The sequence below is a fragment of the Oncorhynchus gorbuscha genome, unplaced genomic scaffold (genome assembly GCF_021184085.1).
Source record: "Oncorhynchus gorbuscha isolate QuinsamMale2020 ecotype Even-year unplaced genomic scaffold, OgorEven_v1.0 Un_scaffold_1227, whole genome shotgun sequence".
NCBI classification, from domain to species: domain Eukaryota; kingdom Metazoa; phylum Chordata; class Actinopteri; order Salmoniformes; family Salmonidae; genus Oncorhynchus; species Oncorhynchus gorbuscha.
The window spans coordinates 137,501-155,010 of NW_025744547.1; the positions used below are offsets into that span (position 1 = coordinate 137,501).

General features: G+C 43.4%; 1 protein-coding gene across 1 annotated transcript in view; it reads left to right on the forward strand.

Annotated features, from left to right (window-relative positions):
- Window positions 1-17,510, forward strand: part of LOC124016934 (plexin-D1-like) — a 136,611-nt gene that overhangs the window by 95,652 nt on the left and 23,449 nt on the right. Inside the window, exons 21-25 of the mRNA XM_046332270.1 lie at window positions 1-96; window positions 10,159-10,271; window positions 12,644-12,748; window positions 14,268-14,398; window positions 16,739-16,937. The exon at window positions 1-96 is cut by the window's left edge and continues 12 nt beyond it. Of these exons, the coding sequence (XP_046188226.1) occupies window positions 1-96; window positions 10,159-10,271; window positions 12,644-12,748; window positions 14,268-14,398; window positions 16,739-16,937 (644 nt within the window). The remainder of the gene's footprint in view (window positions 97-10,158; window positions 10,272-12,643; window positions 12,749-14,267; window positions 14,399-16,738; window positions 16,938-17,510) is intronic.

The window sequence follows — 17,510 nt, forward strand, 5'->3', positions numbered from 1 at the left end:
ACTGTACTAAGAGCCGGAGGGCGGAGCGCTACTGGCAGAAGACTCTGCTGCAGATGGAGGAGATGGAGTCCCAGATCAGAGATGAGATCCGCAAAGGTGCAGTACCACACACTCACACATGCGCACACACACACTCATACATGCACGTACGCATGCACACACACACTTGTACTGAGTTGAAAAGGCAGGAGTGTGTGATCCGTAATGCTACCAGCAGGTCTCCCTACACTCAGCCATGTTATTAGAGCTCCATTGAATTCTCTCTCATGTTCTCTGATGTTCCTGGGGCTGTGGCGGTCATGAAAGTTTGTCAGCCGGAGATTATCAAGCAAATAACTGCCGGTCTCACGGTAATTGACCGTTAATTAACATAAACACATTTAGCATCTCTTGGCTTCCACGCACAGCCTACAAGCCCTGATGCAGACCTTTGGAACATTTTTAAAAAGTCTAATAAATCCATGTAATATTGCCTACAACTTCACAATAAATCCATGACTTATTTTAGATAGGTCTAAAGAAATATGATATGAAGGAAATGTAGTCTATTTCAGAAGAACAGAATAGCATACTCTGGGTCGTCCTTATGTTAGGCCCTGATGTGGCTATGCCATATGGCTATGGAACACATTAGTTCATTTAGCAGGCAATATTTGCTAAGAATTTGCATAATTGTATATTATTTTATAGTATGAAGAATGCAATTGAACATAGCTGAATAAAATAGAAAGGATATTTTCTCCAAATTATTTCAGAGGGAGCGCGCACTTGTGGCTATTCTGTGTTGAGTGATTAACAAAAAAACAGGTCCCCCTATATGCATAATTTAGAGTTATTTATGCAATTTTAGTTGTGATAAAAACATTGAGCTATATGTTTTGAATTATAAAAACATTTTGGCTTGCATAATTCGACTCTAATGATGGTTTGAAAAAAGCAGCATGAAAGGTCGGAGGTCTGCTTTGTTTCTTGCACAGGCTGCACACACTTCATCAGTCTCTCATTCACAATTTGAAAAGCACTTGATAATATTCTCATCAGGCCTCAAATTTCCCTGTGGCACCCCCCTTAATGGCCTTTAAAAAAATTGACCTATTCTGTCCGAGAAAGAAATATTCCAAACATAGTCTGGGACAGTTGTGGGATGCGATAGATCCCAAATTAATACAACCACTAGCATCAAAACCACTTTCAAAAGCCATGAGGCTGATGCAACAGATCAGAACGTTTAGCTTAACATGTTGATAAACTATTAGGCTATTTCTTCACATTAGAAGCTCAACAATGTTCACATGTCAGCAGGCTATAAGCTCGAATGTTCCAAAATGCAATCAATTAGCAGGAAAACACCATTCTCAAAAGTGACTGCAAATGCGATTATTAATGTAATGCTTTATTATAAAGGTGCATTTTTATGGTGAAAATGATCTTCCCCAAACTTGAAACTCACGCGCCACCTATGTACAGTGAGTAAAGTATTCAGGCCCCTTGACCTTTTCCACATTTTGTTACGTTAACAGCCTTTTTCTAAAATTGATTAAATAAACATTTTTTCTCATCAATCTACACACAATACCCCATAATGACAAAGTGAAAACAGGTTTTTAGAATTTTTTTCACATTTATTAAATATAAAAAACAGAAATACCTTATTTAGATAACTATTCAGACCCTTTGCTATGAGACTCAAAAGTGAGCTCAGGTGCATCCTGTTTCCATTGATCATCCTTGAGATGTTTCTATAACTTGATTGGAGTCCACCTGTGGTATATTCTATTGATTGGACATAATTTGGAAAGGCACACACTTGTCTATATAAGGTCCCACAGTTGACAGTGCATATCAGAGCAAAAATCAATCCATAGAGCTCAGAGACAGGATTGTGTTGAGGCAACTCCACTAATCAGGCCTTTATGGTAGAGTGGCCAGACGGAAGCCACTCCTCAGTAAAAGGCACATGACAGCCCGCTTGAAGTTGTCAAAGGGCACCTAAAGGAATCTCAGACCATGAGAAACAAGATTCTCTGGTCTGATGAAACCAAGATAGAACTCTTTGACTTGAATGCCAAGCGTCACGTATGGAGGAAACCTGGCAGCATCCCTACGGTGAAGCAGGGTGGTGGCAGCATCATGCCATAAGGAGGTTTAAGGAGGGACTGGGAGACTAGTCCGGATCAAGGGAAAGATGAATGGAGCAAGGTACAGAGAGATCCTTGACATAGGACCTCAGACTGGGGCCAAGGTTCACCTTCCAACAGGACAACGACCCTAAGCATACAGCCAAGACAACGCAGGAGTGGCTTTGGGACAATGTCCTTGAGTGGCCCATCCAGAGCCCGAACCCGATCGAACATCTCTGGAGAGACCTGAAAATAGCTGTGCAGTGACACTCCCCATCCAACCTGGCAGAGCTTAAGAGGTTTTGCAGAGAAGAATGGGATAAACTTCACAAATACAGGTGTACCAAGCTTGTAGCGTCATACCCAAGAAGGCTGTAATCGCGGCCAAAGGTGCTTCAACAAAGTTCGGAGTAAAGGGTCTGAATACTTATGTAAATGTAAAAAAATGCTAAAAACCTGTTTTTGCTTTGTCATTATGGGGTATTGTGTATAGATTGAAGAGGGAGCAAAACAAATTAATTAATTTTAGAATAAGGCTGTAATGTAACAAAATGTGGAAAAAGTCAAGGGGTCTGAATACTTTCCGAATGCAATGTATGTCAGGTGGGCTCTATACTGGATGTTAAGCGGATTCATTTGCTTAATTTTAAGAATATATTTTCCCAGTTTAGTTGTGATACAAACCTTATCAACATACAGGCCTATGGGCTAGGCTACATGAGGTGTGATACAAACCTTATCAACATACAGGCCTATGGGTTAGGCTACATGAGGTGTGATACAAACCTTATCAACATACAGGCCTATGGGCTAGGCTACATGAGGTGTGATACAAACCTTATCAACATACAGGCCTATTTGCTAGGCTACATGAGGTGTGATACAAACCTTATCAACATACAGGCCTATGGGCTAGGCTACATGAGGTGTGATACAAACCTTATCAACATACAGGCCTATGGGCTAGACTACATGAGGTGTGATACAAACCTTATCAACATACAGGCCTATGGGCTAGACTACATGAGGTGTGATACAAACCTTATCAACATACAGGCCTATGGGCTAGGCTACATGAGGTGTGATACAAACCTTATCAACATACAGGCCTATGGGCTAGACTACATGAGGTGTGATACAAACCGTATCAACATACAGGCCTATGGGCTAGACTACATGAGGTGTGATACAAACCTTATCAACATACAGGCCTATGGGCTAGACTACATGAGGTGTGATACAAACCTTATCAACATACAGGCCTATGGGCTAGGCTACATGAGGTGTGATACAAACCTTATCAACATACAGGCCTATGGGCTAGACTACATGAGGTGTGATACAAACCTTATCAACATACAGGCCTATGGGCTAGACTACATGAGGTGTGATACAAACCTTATCAACATACAGGCCTATGGGCTAGGCTACATGAGGTGTGATACAAACCTTATCAACATACAGGCCTATGGGCTAGACTACATGAGGTGTGATACAAACCTTATCAACATACAGGCCTATGGGCTAGACTACATGAGGTGTGATACAAACCTTATCAACATACAGGCCTATGGGCTAGGCTACATGAGGTGTGATACAAACCGTATCAACATACAGGCCTATGGGCTAGACTACATGAGGTGTGATACAAACCTTATCAACATACAGGCCTATGGGCTAGACTACATGAGGTGTGATACAAACCTTATCAACATACAGGCCTATGGGCTAGGCTACATGAGGTGTGATACAAACCTTATCAACATACAGGCCTATGGGCTAGACTACATGAGGTGTGATACAAACCTTATCAACATACAGGCCTATGGGCTAGGCTACATGAGGTGGTTGACTATGATTTTTAAAAGTTGCTAAAAAAAAGGGGATGCACTGTTTCTTGCCTTTCTGCACACGCTGGGCATCATTCACAAGTGACAATACATCATTCATAAGGGAGAGGCTAATATTGTCACCCATCAGACTATTCTTAATTTAATCTTGTCTTTACATATGGTAAATAATATGTGTGAAATTAGTTTTGATTTAGAATGGACCGTTATCATACACCTGTCTAGGAACAGGGGCAGGGGGAAAAATACATAAATAGCGAATGGAGGACGCTTTTCCCGTGGATCATTTTTATGGCAATCAGGTAGGCTATACTCCTGCTGTAAAGCGAAGGAATGTGATTCATATTAGGGAAGTTGAGAAATAAATATAGTCTGCCTAGCCTATTGAAAGCTCATGGGCTCTCATGAAGTGTTTGATTAGATTTTGAATACATATGCATTGATGTCAGAGTGATTAGAGGGACAATAGAGCGCTGAGTACCAGGCAGTTAGCATGTTTGGTAGGCTACTAATGACCATCAGCAGTATCAGAGCTTGAATAAGCCTAGTTATCGTGACTAAATGGTCACATGGAATTTGTCTGCGGTCATGACTCATAATACGGTCACCGTAACAGCCCAATCTGGCCAAGGCTACATGAGGGAAGACAGAAAACATGGACCATCACCTAGAGATAGTGCTTTTGTGTGTGTGTGTACATGTGATGGCAGCAGTTGAGAGGTTTATGCTTAATAAGTGTGACTCACAAAACACAGAGACTGAGTACTGATCACTCACTCACTCACTCACTCACTCACTCACTCACTCACTCACTCACTCACTCACTCACTCACACATGGTGGTGACACACGGCTTCGGTAATGTATACCCCGAAGGGGCGAAACGGTGGGTGTGTGAGAGGAGAGGAGAGTGGAAACGAAAGGGGGGAGAGGAGGGGGAGATGAGGAGAGAGGAGGAAAGGAGAGGGGTAAGGAGAGGAGGGAGAGGGGAGAAGAAGGGGAGAGGAGGGGGGGATGAAGGAGGGCCAGTCTGAAGGCCACAGAATGTCTGAGCATAGATAAATAGGGATGAATAGAGAAAGAGAAATGGAGGGAGAGGGGAAAGGAGGGAGGAAGATGGCCATGAGTCAGGGATGTGTCTGTGGAGAGATGTGTGGGAGGAGGGGAGGTTTGTTGGAGGACACAGACAGTTGTGTGGGTGAGACCAGGGTAAGTGTGTAAGGGGCGAGGGATGGGTTTGGGAAGGGCAGAATAGGAGGGGGGAGAGAAGGGAAGAGGGGAGAAGGGAGGGGAAGAAGGGAAATTGCAATGCTAGGGTTGTGGGGTTCGATTCCCATTACGAAAAAGTTTTTAAAAATGTATGCACTTGCTACTATAAGTCCCTCTGAATAAGAATGTCTGCTAAATAACTGAAAAGTAAATGTCATGTACTAAGGTGGCAGTGGAGAGATTGACATATTGCAGGGACCATCCATCTTGATGAATGAGAAGAGTTTGGTATGTGTGGGAGTGATTAGGGACAGTTCAAAATTTGCTGGGGTGGGTGGTCCAAACTAGAGGAGGGTTGTCTAACTTGTTTTTTTTGCTTTGGGGAGGGTTGTGTGTTTTTTATTGGGCACAGGGGAGGGTAGTGCGTCTTTTCCCTGGTTTACATTCGCTCTTTTGCAGGTTTTACCATATAATGTATTCCTTCCTTGTAACATGAACGCTGGGAGTCGGGAAGCAAGTTCAGGGAGTGTATTTAATAACTAATAATAACTAAATGAACATAGAACTAAACAAGAAACATGGGTAGCGTACAGACATTTATTTATTTTTGTCGTTACTTTTACCTCTTTTTCTCCACAAGTTTGTGATATCCAATTGGTAGTTAGTCTTGTCCCATCACTGCAGTGCATCCTCCAAAACACGACCCCGCCAAACCGCACTGCTTCTTGACACACTACTCACTTAACCTGGGAGCCAGCCACACCAATGTGTCGGAGGAAACACCTTGCACCTGTCGACCGTGTCAGCGTGCACTGCGCCCGTACAGACATGAACACTGGAACAGAAACAAGAACTCCTGGGGAAGGAACCAAAGGGAGTTACAGATATAGAGAAGATAATCAGGAAGGTGATGAAGTCCAGGTGAGTCTGATGAGGCGCTGGTGTGTGTAATGATGGTCACTGGTGTGCGTAATAATGAGCAGCTCAGTGACCTAAAGCGCCGGATAGGGAGTATCCGTGACAATCCTAGCAAATTGTCCTCATCTGCTTACATGCGCCTCCCCTATATCAAGATGTTTTGGTTCTTCCCTTATGCACTACGCTTTTCCACATGCTAACGTTTACTATACCATACCACAGTATAATATAGTCTACCAGTCTAACTGTCTATCCTGCCCTCTATACACCATTCATAGTGAATAGTGGTAGGTGGATCATTGGTGACCGGCCGCCTTGATTCAGTCTTAAGTAACAACATTTGAAATTGTGTTTTTTACATTGGACAAAAGCAGAGACACAGAGTTACAAAATGGTACATCATACACTGCATTTGAGGAACAATGGAAAAGTAATTATGTTGATAAACTTGTAACCTGACTTTTGAGAAAATTACCTTTGAATGTTTTGGTACCTACTGGAGAGATCTTCTTTGTCTGCACCCATTCAGCATCATTTACACCCTCTTAAGCCTTAGCCCCACCGATCTCTTTAAGGGTTGACCCGAGCATTCTGTCCTAACAACAGCAGTCAAGAACCCAAGCTAACTGGTTAACTTTGGCTAGCTTGCTAGCTACTTCCAGACACAAATGAGAGAACAGCTCACTGACTATTTTACTCGCCCTAGCAGAGCTGGTTAGGCAATTTTTATGTTATCCAGAGTGACTGCAACTGTGCTGCTGGCAACAATTTACGCTTTTTTGCCAATGTTTACTGACACCGGACATATTCAACGGATGTTGAGCGTTCGTTATTTTGCGCTCTGGCAGACTCAAACTAGAGGGCTCTGAAATCGGAGTAGATAGCCATTTACCAGCTACGTCTATCAACAGTTGTCGCAGTGATATTCTATTGAAATGGTTACTTGCATAGTGGAGTCTTTTGCAAGCTAGGTAAACAATGAACAATAATCCCAACTCAGGACGTTACTACCCTGCATGAATCTGCAGGTAGCTAACCAACCAGGTTCAATGTTAGCTAGCTAACATTAGGCTATAACTAGCAAAGCAAAAGGCACTGAGATATGAATACTAAGATCATACATGTAATGTCAGCTAGCGAGCCAGCCAGCTAACATTAGCTAGCTGGCTAACAATACACTTTAACTTGAAATGGAAACAACTTTCTGTCAAAATTAGAAATGTGTAATATCTGAAAATGTAGCTAGCTAGACTTTCTTACCCGTATACATCATGGATGGATGCTACTCCCTGTCACGGATGCCATCGTTGCCCTTAGTTTGATGATGTAATCCGAAGGCAGGGGTTTTCTACATCTCCTTAGCTATCATACTCTAATTAAACTGATTTCAAAACTCGGTCCTCCCGAAAGTGGAGAGCAACACTTATGCAGTTCTACTACGCAATATATATATATATATATATAAAAAAAAAATTTAAGCTGACAGGATTACCTACACATACTGACCAGTTCAAATAGACAGACGCGTGCTATATGGCAGACCAATCAGAACCCATCTCTTGGCATGTCCAGCCCACTCATTATCTCAGACAATCATGGCTAGCGGGAAGGTTGCTGGCTTTTTCTCTGGTTAAACCAACTAGACTCGTAATTTAACAATTTTATTTTGATCTACAGTTGGCATACAAGTTTGTTATTAAGAAACATGAAAGTTCACATGTTCCAGAATGCATTTCTGCCAGAAGAAAACGCATTGAAAAAGTTTACGTTCAAATGGCTCTCTTATGAAGTGTGACACGCGACATATGCCTAGTTTCCTGAAACGAGTCACATTTGTCCAGATCTGCAATAGGCTAACTAGTAATCATATCACATATAAAAGCATTCAAATCTGCATACATTTTCAATATGAATCCACAAGAATTGTGGAAATCCATCGTGCAAGAAAGAACAGTGAAGACATGAAACACTGAGCTCAAAAGGCTCCCCTATTGATCTTGTTTAGGGACAATACAATTATCCTACCTAGACTAGCCTACAACACACAATGCAATTAATAATTGCATTATTGTTTTCAAGTGAGTACAAATTCTACTCTAGGATAAGTGGCGATTTTAGCATGTAAATCTTGGTTTGCAAACTCCACAAAAATGCAAAGCCACTGCACAGCACTACATTAACAATACATGAATTGCACTGTAACTGTGCCAAACAGTGCCCACAAATTGTTAGGGCCTACATAAAGCTGTCCCGACAGCAGAGCTTTCCTTTCATCTCCATGAAGTAAATCCTTACCATTGCTACACCTTGCTATCAGCGGAGCCTTGTCTGGCAGCTAAACAGTTAATTCAGACTCATTTACTGACTTTTTTAAACCATAGTTGATATTGCTGACTTGCTTAAACAAATGTGGTTTCTACTGACTTCTTGTGGATTTGTGTAAGTCTATATGAACCTCATTGTCCTTCAATAAGGATAATAATAACGAAAACCAACATGAGTTTTGACTTTTGAACTATACACAAACATTATTACATTTATGTTCAGTAAATTCATCATGTTTGTTCTTATATGTTTGTTCTTATATGATTAACACACTCTAAGTAGCTCTACGTTTAAACAAACGTACCTGCAACAAGGTAGGCCTATTCATTCAGCACTTTCAAAATGGACACCGACAAAAATTCAGATCGATCCAGACAGAGACCAAGAGAGACACGGTTAGCCTACCATTTGAAGTTTTTTTATTAGGCCTACAGTGGCTTGCAAAATTATTCACCCTCCTTATAATTGTTCCTATTTTGTTGTCTTACAACTTGGAATTAAAATTGATTTTTGGGGGGTCTGTATCATTTGATTTACACAATATGCCTACGACTTTGAAGATGCAAAATATTTTTTATTGTGAAACAAACAAGAAATAACACAAAAAAATGGAAAACTTGAGCCTGCATAACTATTCACCCCCTCAAAGTCAATACGTTCTAGAGCCACCTTTTACAGCAATTACAGCTGCAAGTCTCTTGGGGTATGTCTCTATAAGCTTGCCACATCTAGCCACTGGGATATTTTCCCAAGCAATGGCTTTTTTTCTGGCCACTCTTCCATAAAGCCCAGCTCTGTGGAGTGTACAGCTCTAAGTGGTCCTATGGACAGATACTCAAATCTTCACTGTGGAGCTTTGCAGCTCCTTCAGGATTATCTTTGGTCTCTTTGTTGCCTCTCTGATTAATGCCCTCCTTGTCTGGTCCGTGAGTTTTGGTGGGCGGCCCTCTCTTGGCAGATTTGTTGTGGTGCGATATTCTTTCCATGTTTTAATAATGGATTTAATGGTGCTCCATGGGATGTTCAAAGTTTCTGATATTTCTTTACAACCCAACCCTGATCTGTACTTCTCCACAAATTTGTCCCTGACCTGTTTGGAGTGCTGCTTGCTTTGTGGTGGTGCAGACTCTGGGGCCTTTCAGAACAGGTGTATATATACTGAGATCATGTGACAGATCATGTGACACTTAGATTGCACACAGGTGGACTTTATTTAACTAATTATGTGACTTCTGAAGGTAATTGGTTGCACCAGATCTTATTTAGGGGCTTCATAGCAAAGGGGGTGAATATATATGCACACTTTTCCAATTTTGTATTTATTGTAATTGTTTTATTTAATTTCACCAATTTGGACTATTTGGTGTATGTCCATTATATGAAATCCAAATAAAAATACATTTAAATTACAGGTTGTAATGCAACAAAATAAGAAAAAGGCCAAAGGGGATGAATACTTTTGCAAGGCATTGTATCTAAGTCTTTACTGTGTTGTAGTGTCAACAAATTGCATATCTGCTTTCACTGGACATCAGTTTTAGAAAACTATCACAAATAAACAGCACAACACGGAAGCGTTAATTATCACTTAGCAACGGCTATGGAGCAGAAAGTGGCGCTCTCGAAACCATTTATACATCGTTTTGGGCCTGTGTTCTGGGATGAGACTGAGAGTTGTCTTACGTGTTCTAAACTGTATATGACTTAATGTCCTGTGACCCTCTGGTGTCCTTCCAGGCTTTGCAGAGCTACAGACAGACATGACAGACCTGACCAAGGAGCTGAACCGCAGCCAGGGAATCCCTTTCCTGGAGTACAAACAGTTTGTCACACGCACCTTCTTCCCCAAGGTGAGTCAGTTAATCACACACACCTCTTTTTCCCCAAGGTGAGTCAGTTAATCACACACACACACCTCTTCTTCCCCCAGGTGAGTCAGTTAATCACACACACACCTCTTCTTCCCCAAGTTGAGTCAGTTAAGCACACACACACACCTCTTCTTCCCCAAGGTGAGTCAGTTAATCACACACACACCTCTTCTTCCCCAAGGTGGGTATCACCTTACTACAACCATTAGAGAGAGATTTTCCATCAGAATATTTTTTACAGTTTACATTGAAAAGGTCTTCATGTATCCAAGTTATTACCGTCCCAAAACTTGACAACCATGGTGTGGTTTAAGTCCCTTAAGAAGAACATATATTTGTTAGAAGTAAAATTATTCTCCTCTCTGATCCATCCTGTTGGACAGGTGTAGATGTTCTGTCTATGCCTCTGTGTGTTTCCACAGACATACAGAGATACAGACAGACATAACAGTGTGTTTTGTATTCAAACCACAAGCATGACGTTTCAAACCACAAGCATGACGTTTCAAACCACAAGCATGACGTTTCAAACCACAAGCATGACGTTTCCAGCCACAAGCATGACGTTTCCAGCCACAAGCATGACGTTTCCAGCCACAAGCATGGCGTTTCCAGCCACAAGCATGACGTTTCCAGCCACAAGCATGACGTTTCCAGCCACAAGCATGACGTTTCCAGCCACAAGCATGACGTTTCCAGCCACAAGCATGACGTTTCCAGCCACAAGCAAGACGTTTCCTGCCACAAACATGACGTTTCCAGCCACAAGCAGGACATTTCCAACCACAAGCATGGCGTTTCCAGCCACAAGCATGACGTTTCCAGCCACAAGCATGACGTTTCCAGCCACAAGCATGACGTTTCCAGCCACAAGCATGACGTTTCCAGCCACAAGCATGACGTTTCCAGCCACAAACATGACGTTTCCAGCCACAAGCAGGACATTTCCAACCACAAGCATGACGTTTCCAGCACAAGCATGACGTTTCCAACCACAAGCATGACGTTTCCAACCACAAGCATGACGTTTCCAACCACAAGCATGACGTTTCCAGCCAGGTCACCCGTGATACAATTACGTATTCGGCGTTCATCCATGTCTGAGGACGTCGGGAGTTGAAGTGGAGACCAGCCACTAGGGGCAACAGTGAGCACTGTTACCTTCAAGTGGATTTAGGTTTTGCTAGGGTGTTGTGGGTGGCGATGGCGGATGAGCATAAGCACCTGCCTCTGATTCCAAAGGTTGCAAGTTCGAATCAAGTTCAAATCCAACTTTAACCCTTACCTTAAGCATTCAGCATTGATGCCTTAACTTAAACATTTGGAGGAATTAATGGCTAAACCTAACCTTAAACTTTCGAAATGTGTAATTTGACATTTGCAACGACTTAGAAATTGGACTTTTGAGAAACATGGATGAACGTCTAATTCTGATGTGAGAGTGTGAGAGCTAGTTGGAAGTTTCAAGGACAAGGAACAATGCTGGGCACTCGCACAAAAAACATACCCTACACAGAGCTACACACACACTGGCACACACTTGTGAACCCACCCACACACTTTCGTTTGCATGCAAATTCTTTAGTACAACCATCCGTATTCAAACACAGCAATGCACATACAGTATCAGCACAGACTCTTGCAAACACCCACACAGTCTATTGTATGCACACACACTTGTTCACAGATAGAACTGCATAAGTTTGTCGAGGTGGACAGTGTGTTTTTTAGATGTGAAGGAAAGAGCTGGTATACTGTTGAAAAGCTGCTATGATGGAACATAGTAACTTATGTTGTTACTTCACTAGTCACACACACACACACACACACACACACACACACACACATACATACATACATACATACATACATACATACATACATACATACATACATACATACATACATACATACATACATACATACATACATACATACATACATACATACATACATACATACATACATACATACATACATACATACATACACACTCACACATACACTGATGCAGGATAAACACTTGCGTCGTTACCTCAGTAGGTTACTATCTCCGCAGGTTTACAGAGACCAAAAACATACAGCAACACAATACTGTTCAATCAACTGCCACAAGATAAGGTCAAACCACAGTCTCAACCCTCTATCCCATTGACACACACTGAAACACACACATGCACACACTCACCTTGCTGAGTCTGTGTATGTGTGCGTGGGACAGCTCATTTCATTATTTGACTCTGTTGGCTCTGACCCTGAGAGCAATGGTCGATGTGTCCGGCCCTTTCTCTGTTTGTCTCTAAATACGTTTCGCGATGTAATGGTTCTGTCTCTCTGTATGTTTACCTCAGATGTGTTCGGACTATGAGAGGAGTCTGGTCCAGCCCGTCTATGAGAACGACGCCCTCGGTCCACGAGCCCTCCCTGAGACACACCCCCTTCTGCAAGACTGGCAGGTATAGAGTTAACCCCCTGAAGTGTTCCATATCCATTCTGCTCTCCTCTGCCTGGAGCGCCTCCATTCTATTCCTCTACTTCCTCGTTCCTTTGATTCACAACTGGGTCACACTGAAGATGATTAAGTCTCCACGGTGAGGCTGTTGATTAGGAGTAACTGTAGAAGGAAAGCACAACCATGTGTATGTGCTTGCGTGCGTGCCTTAATGAGTGTGTGTGTGTGCATGGGTGGGTGTGTGCGTGCATGCGTGTATGTGTCTAACTGTGCAGACGTGTGTATGCATTGCATTCTAATGCCCATTCACCAGCTGCCAGTCCTTATGATTCAGAGATTTTTTACGTTGTCAAACACTATCCCAGCCCACCCAAACACTGGCAGGTTGTTGACACACTTCCCACCGTCTCCATGATGATGATGGCACAGCACTCATTCTACCATAACCATTCCGACGTGTGTGTGTGTGTGTGTGTGTGTGAGCTCTACTATTGGAACAATGCATGGTTTTGGGTCGACAGCCAGGGGAGCCTGTCTAGAGGTGAAAAAGGGTTTCAGATCCTCACTAGTGTTTTCCAGGTCACGGCGTCCAAATCTCACAGGCGGCCATTTATCTTAATGGACAGCCCTGCTCTCCTTCTGTCACTGTGGAAACAGGAGCATATGGCTGCAGTCCAGAGGGAAGACTTCATCAGAGCACTGCTTAGGTGCACCGTTAGACAGGATACATCCGCATTAACTAGGCTAGGAGTGTTTAGAAGACAGTACTAGAAAGCACCTGGGGACTGTGATGATGTTATGAGAAAGCCGGTGGAAAGCGATAATGAGTTTTAGTGGTCATACTCTGGTATGAGGTGGATTTGGATTAGCGAGGAGTCTGATTGAACAGCGCCCGGTTTCCCTTTAACGTGTTTTAACGATGCATCTTTCCTGCAACTGACAAACATGTATGTAACATACGTTTCCCAAAACACCATGCAGAGATAACGTTCGCTAAGTGTGTTGTTGAGGCATGTGTTGATACTGATAGGATTGAAAGAAAGGCAACGCTGCTGTTTTAATCAATTGCAAGGACATTGGCAACTTTGTATTTGTAGTCAACTTTGTTCTGAAGAGGCGGATAAACAATGTGATTTTATGTTTAGCGGAAATCTTCTGTGTATAAAGTGCCGTGGTAGGGCAAAAAAGCATCTATCGATGTACTTAGCTGTTTGAGTGGCAGGTGTTAGATTATGAGGGTTTTCAAGGGCAACATTAATAACGATGGTTTTGAGAAACAGCTTGGAGATGTAACGATGCGCCTACAAAGTTTCTAACGAACGATGACTTAGCCTTAAGATGCTTTTGGTAAACTGGGCCCTGATTGGTTCAATACACATAACTCTCTCTTTTCTCTATCCTGTCCAACTGTCTCTGTCTCTCTCTCTCTCTCTCTCTCTCTCTCTCTCTCTCTCTCTCTCTCTCTCTCTCTCTCTCTCTCTCTCTCTCTCTCTCTCTCTCTCTCTCTCTCTCTCTCTCTCCAGCCCTCTAACACAGCCAAGCCTAACATGGAGGAGGGAATCACTCTCTTCTCAACTCTTCTCAACAACAAGCACTTCCTGGTTACCTTTGTTCATGCACTGGAGCAACAGAAGGACTTTGCAATACGCGACAGGTAACCATGAACACCATGACAACAATTTGTACTTCAAACCCAAAGTACCGTGACTGACTACTATACAACTGATTATGGTTTTGACTAGAAAGGATGCAGCTTTTGTCATATTTGAATTTTGTAGCATGTTAGTAGAACATACGCAGCAGGTTAGGATAATTAATGTAGCAGGTTAAGAGGATTAGGTTTAGGAAAAGGGTGACGACTGATTATCCTGTACACTTGGGCGGCAGGTAGCCTAGTGGTTAGAAATCCCTGAACTGACAAGGTAAAAATCTGTCGTTCTGCATCTGAACAAGGCAGTTAACCCACTGTTCCTAGGCCGTCATTGAAAATAGGATTTGTTTCTTAACTGACTTGCCTAGTTAAATAAAGGTAAAATAAAATAATGGCCAGTTAGTAGGTATACCACCCTGTTCACGAAAATGGTTTGCTCCTAAAGACAGTGAGTCATGTGGTCATGGCTTACTATGTAAAGCAGGTGTCGAGGCATTCAGTTACTGTTTGAGTGAATGTTAGAATGGGCAAAACGAGTGACTTTGAGCATGGTATGATCGCCAGTGCCAGGCGCAACGGTTCCAGTATGTCAGAAATGGCCAGCCTCCTAGGCTTTTCACGCACAACCGTGTTTAGGGTTTACCTAGAATGACAAACAAAACACGTCCAGTCAGCGGCAGTCCTGTGGGAGAAAACAGCTTGTTGATGAGAGGTCGAAGGAGAATGGTGCAAGCTAACAGGCGGGCCACAAACAGGTAAATAACTGGTGTGCAGAATGGCATCTCGGAACGTACAACTCGTCGGTTCTTGTCACGGATGGGCTGTTGCAGCAGATGCCAACACTGGGTTCCACTCCTATCAGCTATATACATGAAGAAGCAGCTCCAGTGGGCACGCGATCACCAACCCTGGACAATGGAGGAGTGGAAAAACATTGCCTGGTCCAACGAATCCCGGTTCCTGTTGTGTCATGCTCATGGCAGAGACTATTTGCAATCCCTTCCCCTCTCCACACCATTGCCACTCTCTGTTGTCATCTATGCATAGTCACTTTAATGAACTCTACCTACATGTACATACTACCTCAATTAAACGTTGACTCTGTACCGGCACCCTCCTGTATATATTGTTATTTTTTTACTGCTGCTCTTTAATTACTTGTTACTTTTCTCTTATTCTCATCAGTATTTTTTAAAACTGTACTGTTGGTTCGGGGCTCGTAAGTAAGCATTTCACTGTAAGGTCTACACCTGTTGTATTCAGCGCATGTGACTAATAGAATTGGATTTGACGTGAGTCCATGGCCCCATCCTGTCAATGGTACAGGCTGGTGGCAGTGTTGGAATGTTGTAGAGAATGTTTTCCAGGCACACGTTTGATCCCTTGATACAAATTGAGCAGCCTATTCATGCCCAAAATATTTCAGCCTGTCCTGGAGGCAAAGGGGGGTCTGAACCGGTACGAGATGGGTGTACCTAATAAACTGGCCCCTGAGTGTCTATCCACCTCTTCCCAGTTCAAAATGTTTATGTGTACAATATGGGGAAAGGGGCATACCTAGTCAGTTGTACAACTGAATGCATTCAACTGTGTCTTCTGCATTTAACCCAACCCCTCTGAATCAAAGAAGTGTGGGGGGGTGCCTTAATTGACATCCACTTCATCGGCACCTGGGGAACAACTGCCTTACTCAGGGGCAGAACAACAGATTTTTACCTTCTCAGATCAGGGATTCAATCCAGCAACCTTTCAGTTACTGGCCCAACGCTCCTACACGCCAGACGACCTGCCGCATGTTTGCCAGCTTCATACAACAACACTTCAGCATATAGTGTATCAGTCTAAAAATAGACAGTTGTTCTGGAGGTTCCTCATATTGATTCTGGAGGCCAGACCCTATCACTGTTCCCTCTCCAGGCTCAGCACCACAACAGTGGTGTGGCTTTAATGTTTCCCCTGCCTGGTCTCCTAGATGGGGCGGCAGGTAGCCTAGTGGTTAGAGTGTCGGACTAGTAACTGAAAGGTTGCTAGATTAAATCCCTGAGCTGACAATGTAAAAATCTGCCGTTCTGCCCCTGAACAAGGCAGTTCCTAGGCCGTCATTGAAAAAAATAATTTGTTCTTAACTGACTTGCCTAGTTAAAAATCAAAATAAATGAGTGGTTCTTTGTTATGGGAATCTCCCATCTACCTTTACTGTTTCAGCCCCTCCATCCTCTGGGACATCTCAGAATATATACGTAACTCAATGTATTCTCAGGTGTGGGGACTAAATCATGTTATGTGAATCGTATATGTCTCTTTACTCTGGGCTCACACACATGTTTTTCTGTGTGTCCCCAGGTGTAGCCTGGCATCCCTGCTCACTATCGCCCTCCATGGTAAGCTGGAGTACTACACTAGCATTATGAAGGATCTGCTGGTGGATCTGATCGATGCCTCGGCTGCCAAGAACCCCAAGCTGATGCTGCGACGGACAGAGTCTGTGGTGGAGAAGATGCTCACCAACTGGATGTCCATCTGCATGTACAGCTACCTCAAGGTGAGGGAGGGAGGGAGGCATGGAGGGAGGGGAGGGAGGGGGAGGGAGGGAGGGAGGGAGGGAGGGAGGGAGGGAGGGAGGGAGGGAGGGAGGGAGGGAGGGAGGGGGAGGGAGGGAGGGAGGGAGGGAGGGAGGGAGGCAGGGAGGGATGGGGAGGCATGGAGGGGAGGGAGGCATGGAGGGAGGGAGGGAGGCATGGAGGGAGGCATGGAGGCAGGGAGGGAGGGAGGCATGGAGGGAGGCATGGAGGGAGGGAGGCATGGAGGGAGGGAGGCATGGAGGGAGGGAGGGAGTTGTGAAAAGAGAAGGAGTGAGACAATAGAACATAATGTAATGACAATAGAACAAGACTCCCGTCAAACCTGTGGTCCTCTGTAGCTCAGTTGGTAGAGCATGGCGCTTGTAACGCCAGGGTAGTGGGTTCGATTCCCGGGACCACCCATACGTAGAATGTATGCACACATGACTGTAAGTCGCTTTGGATAAAAGCGTCTGCTAAATGGCATATATTATTATTATTATATTAAACCTTTTGTATCCAGTCACGAGTATTCCCTGTCCAGTTGGTTACAG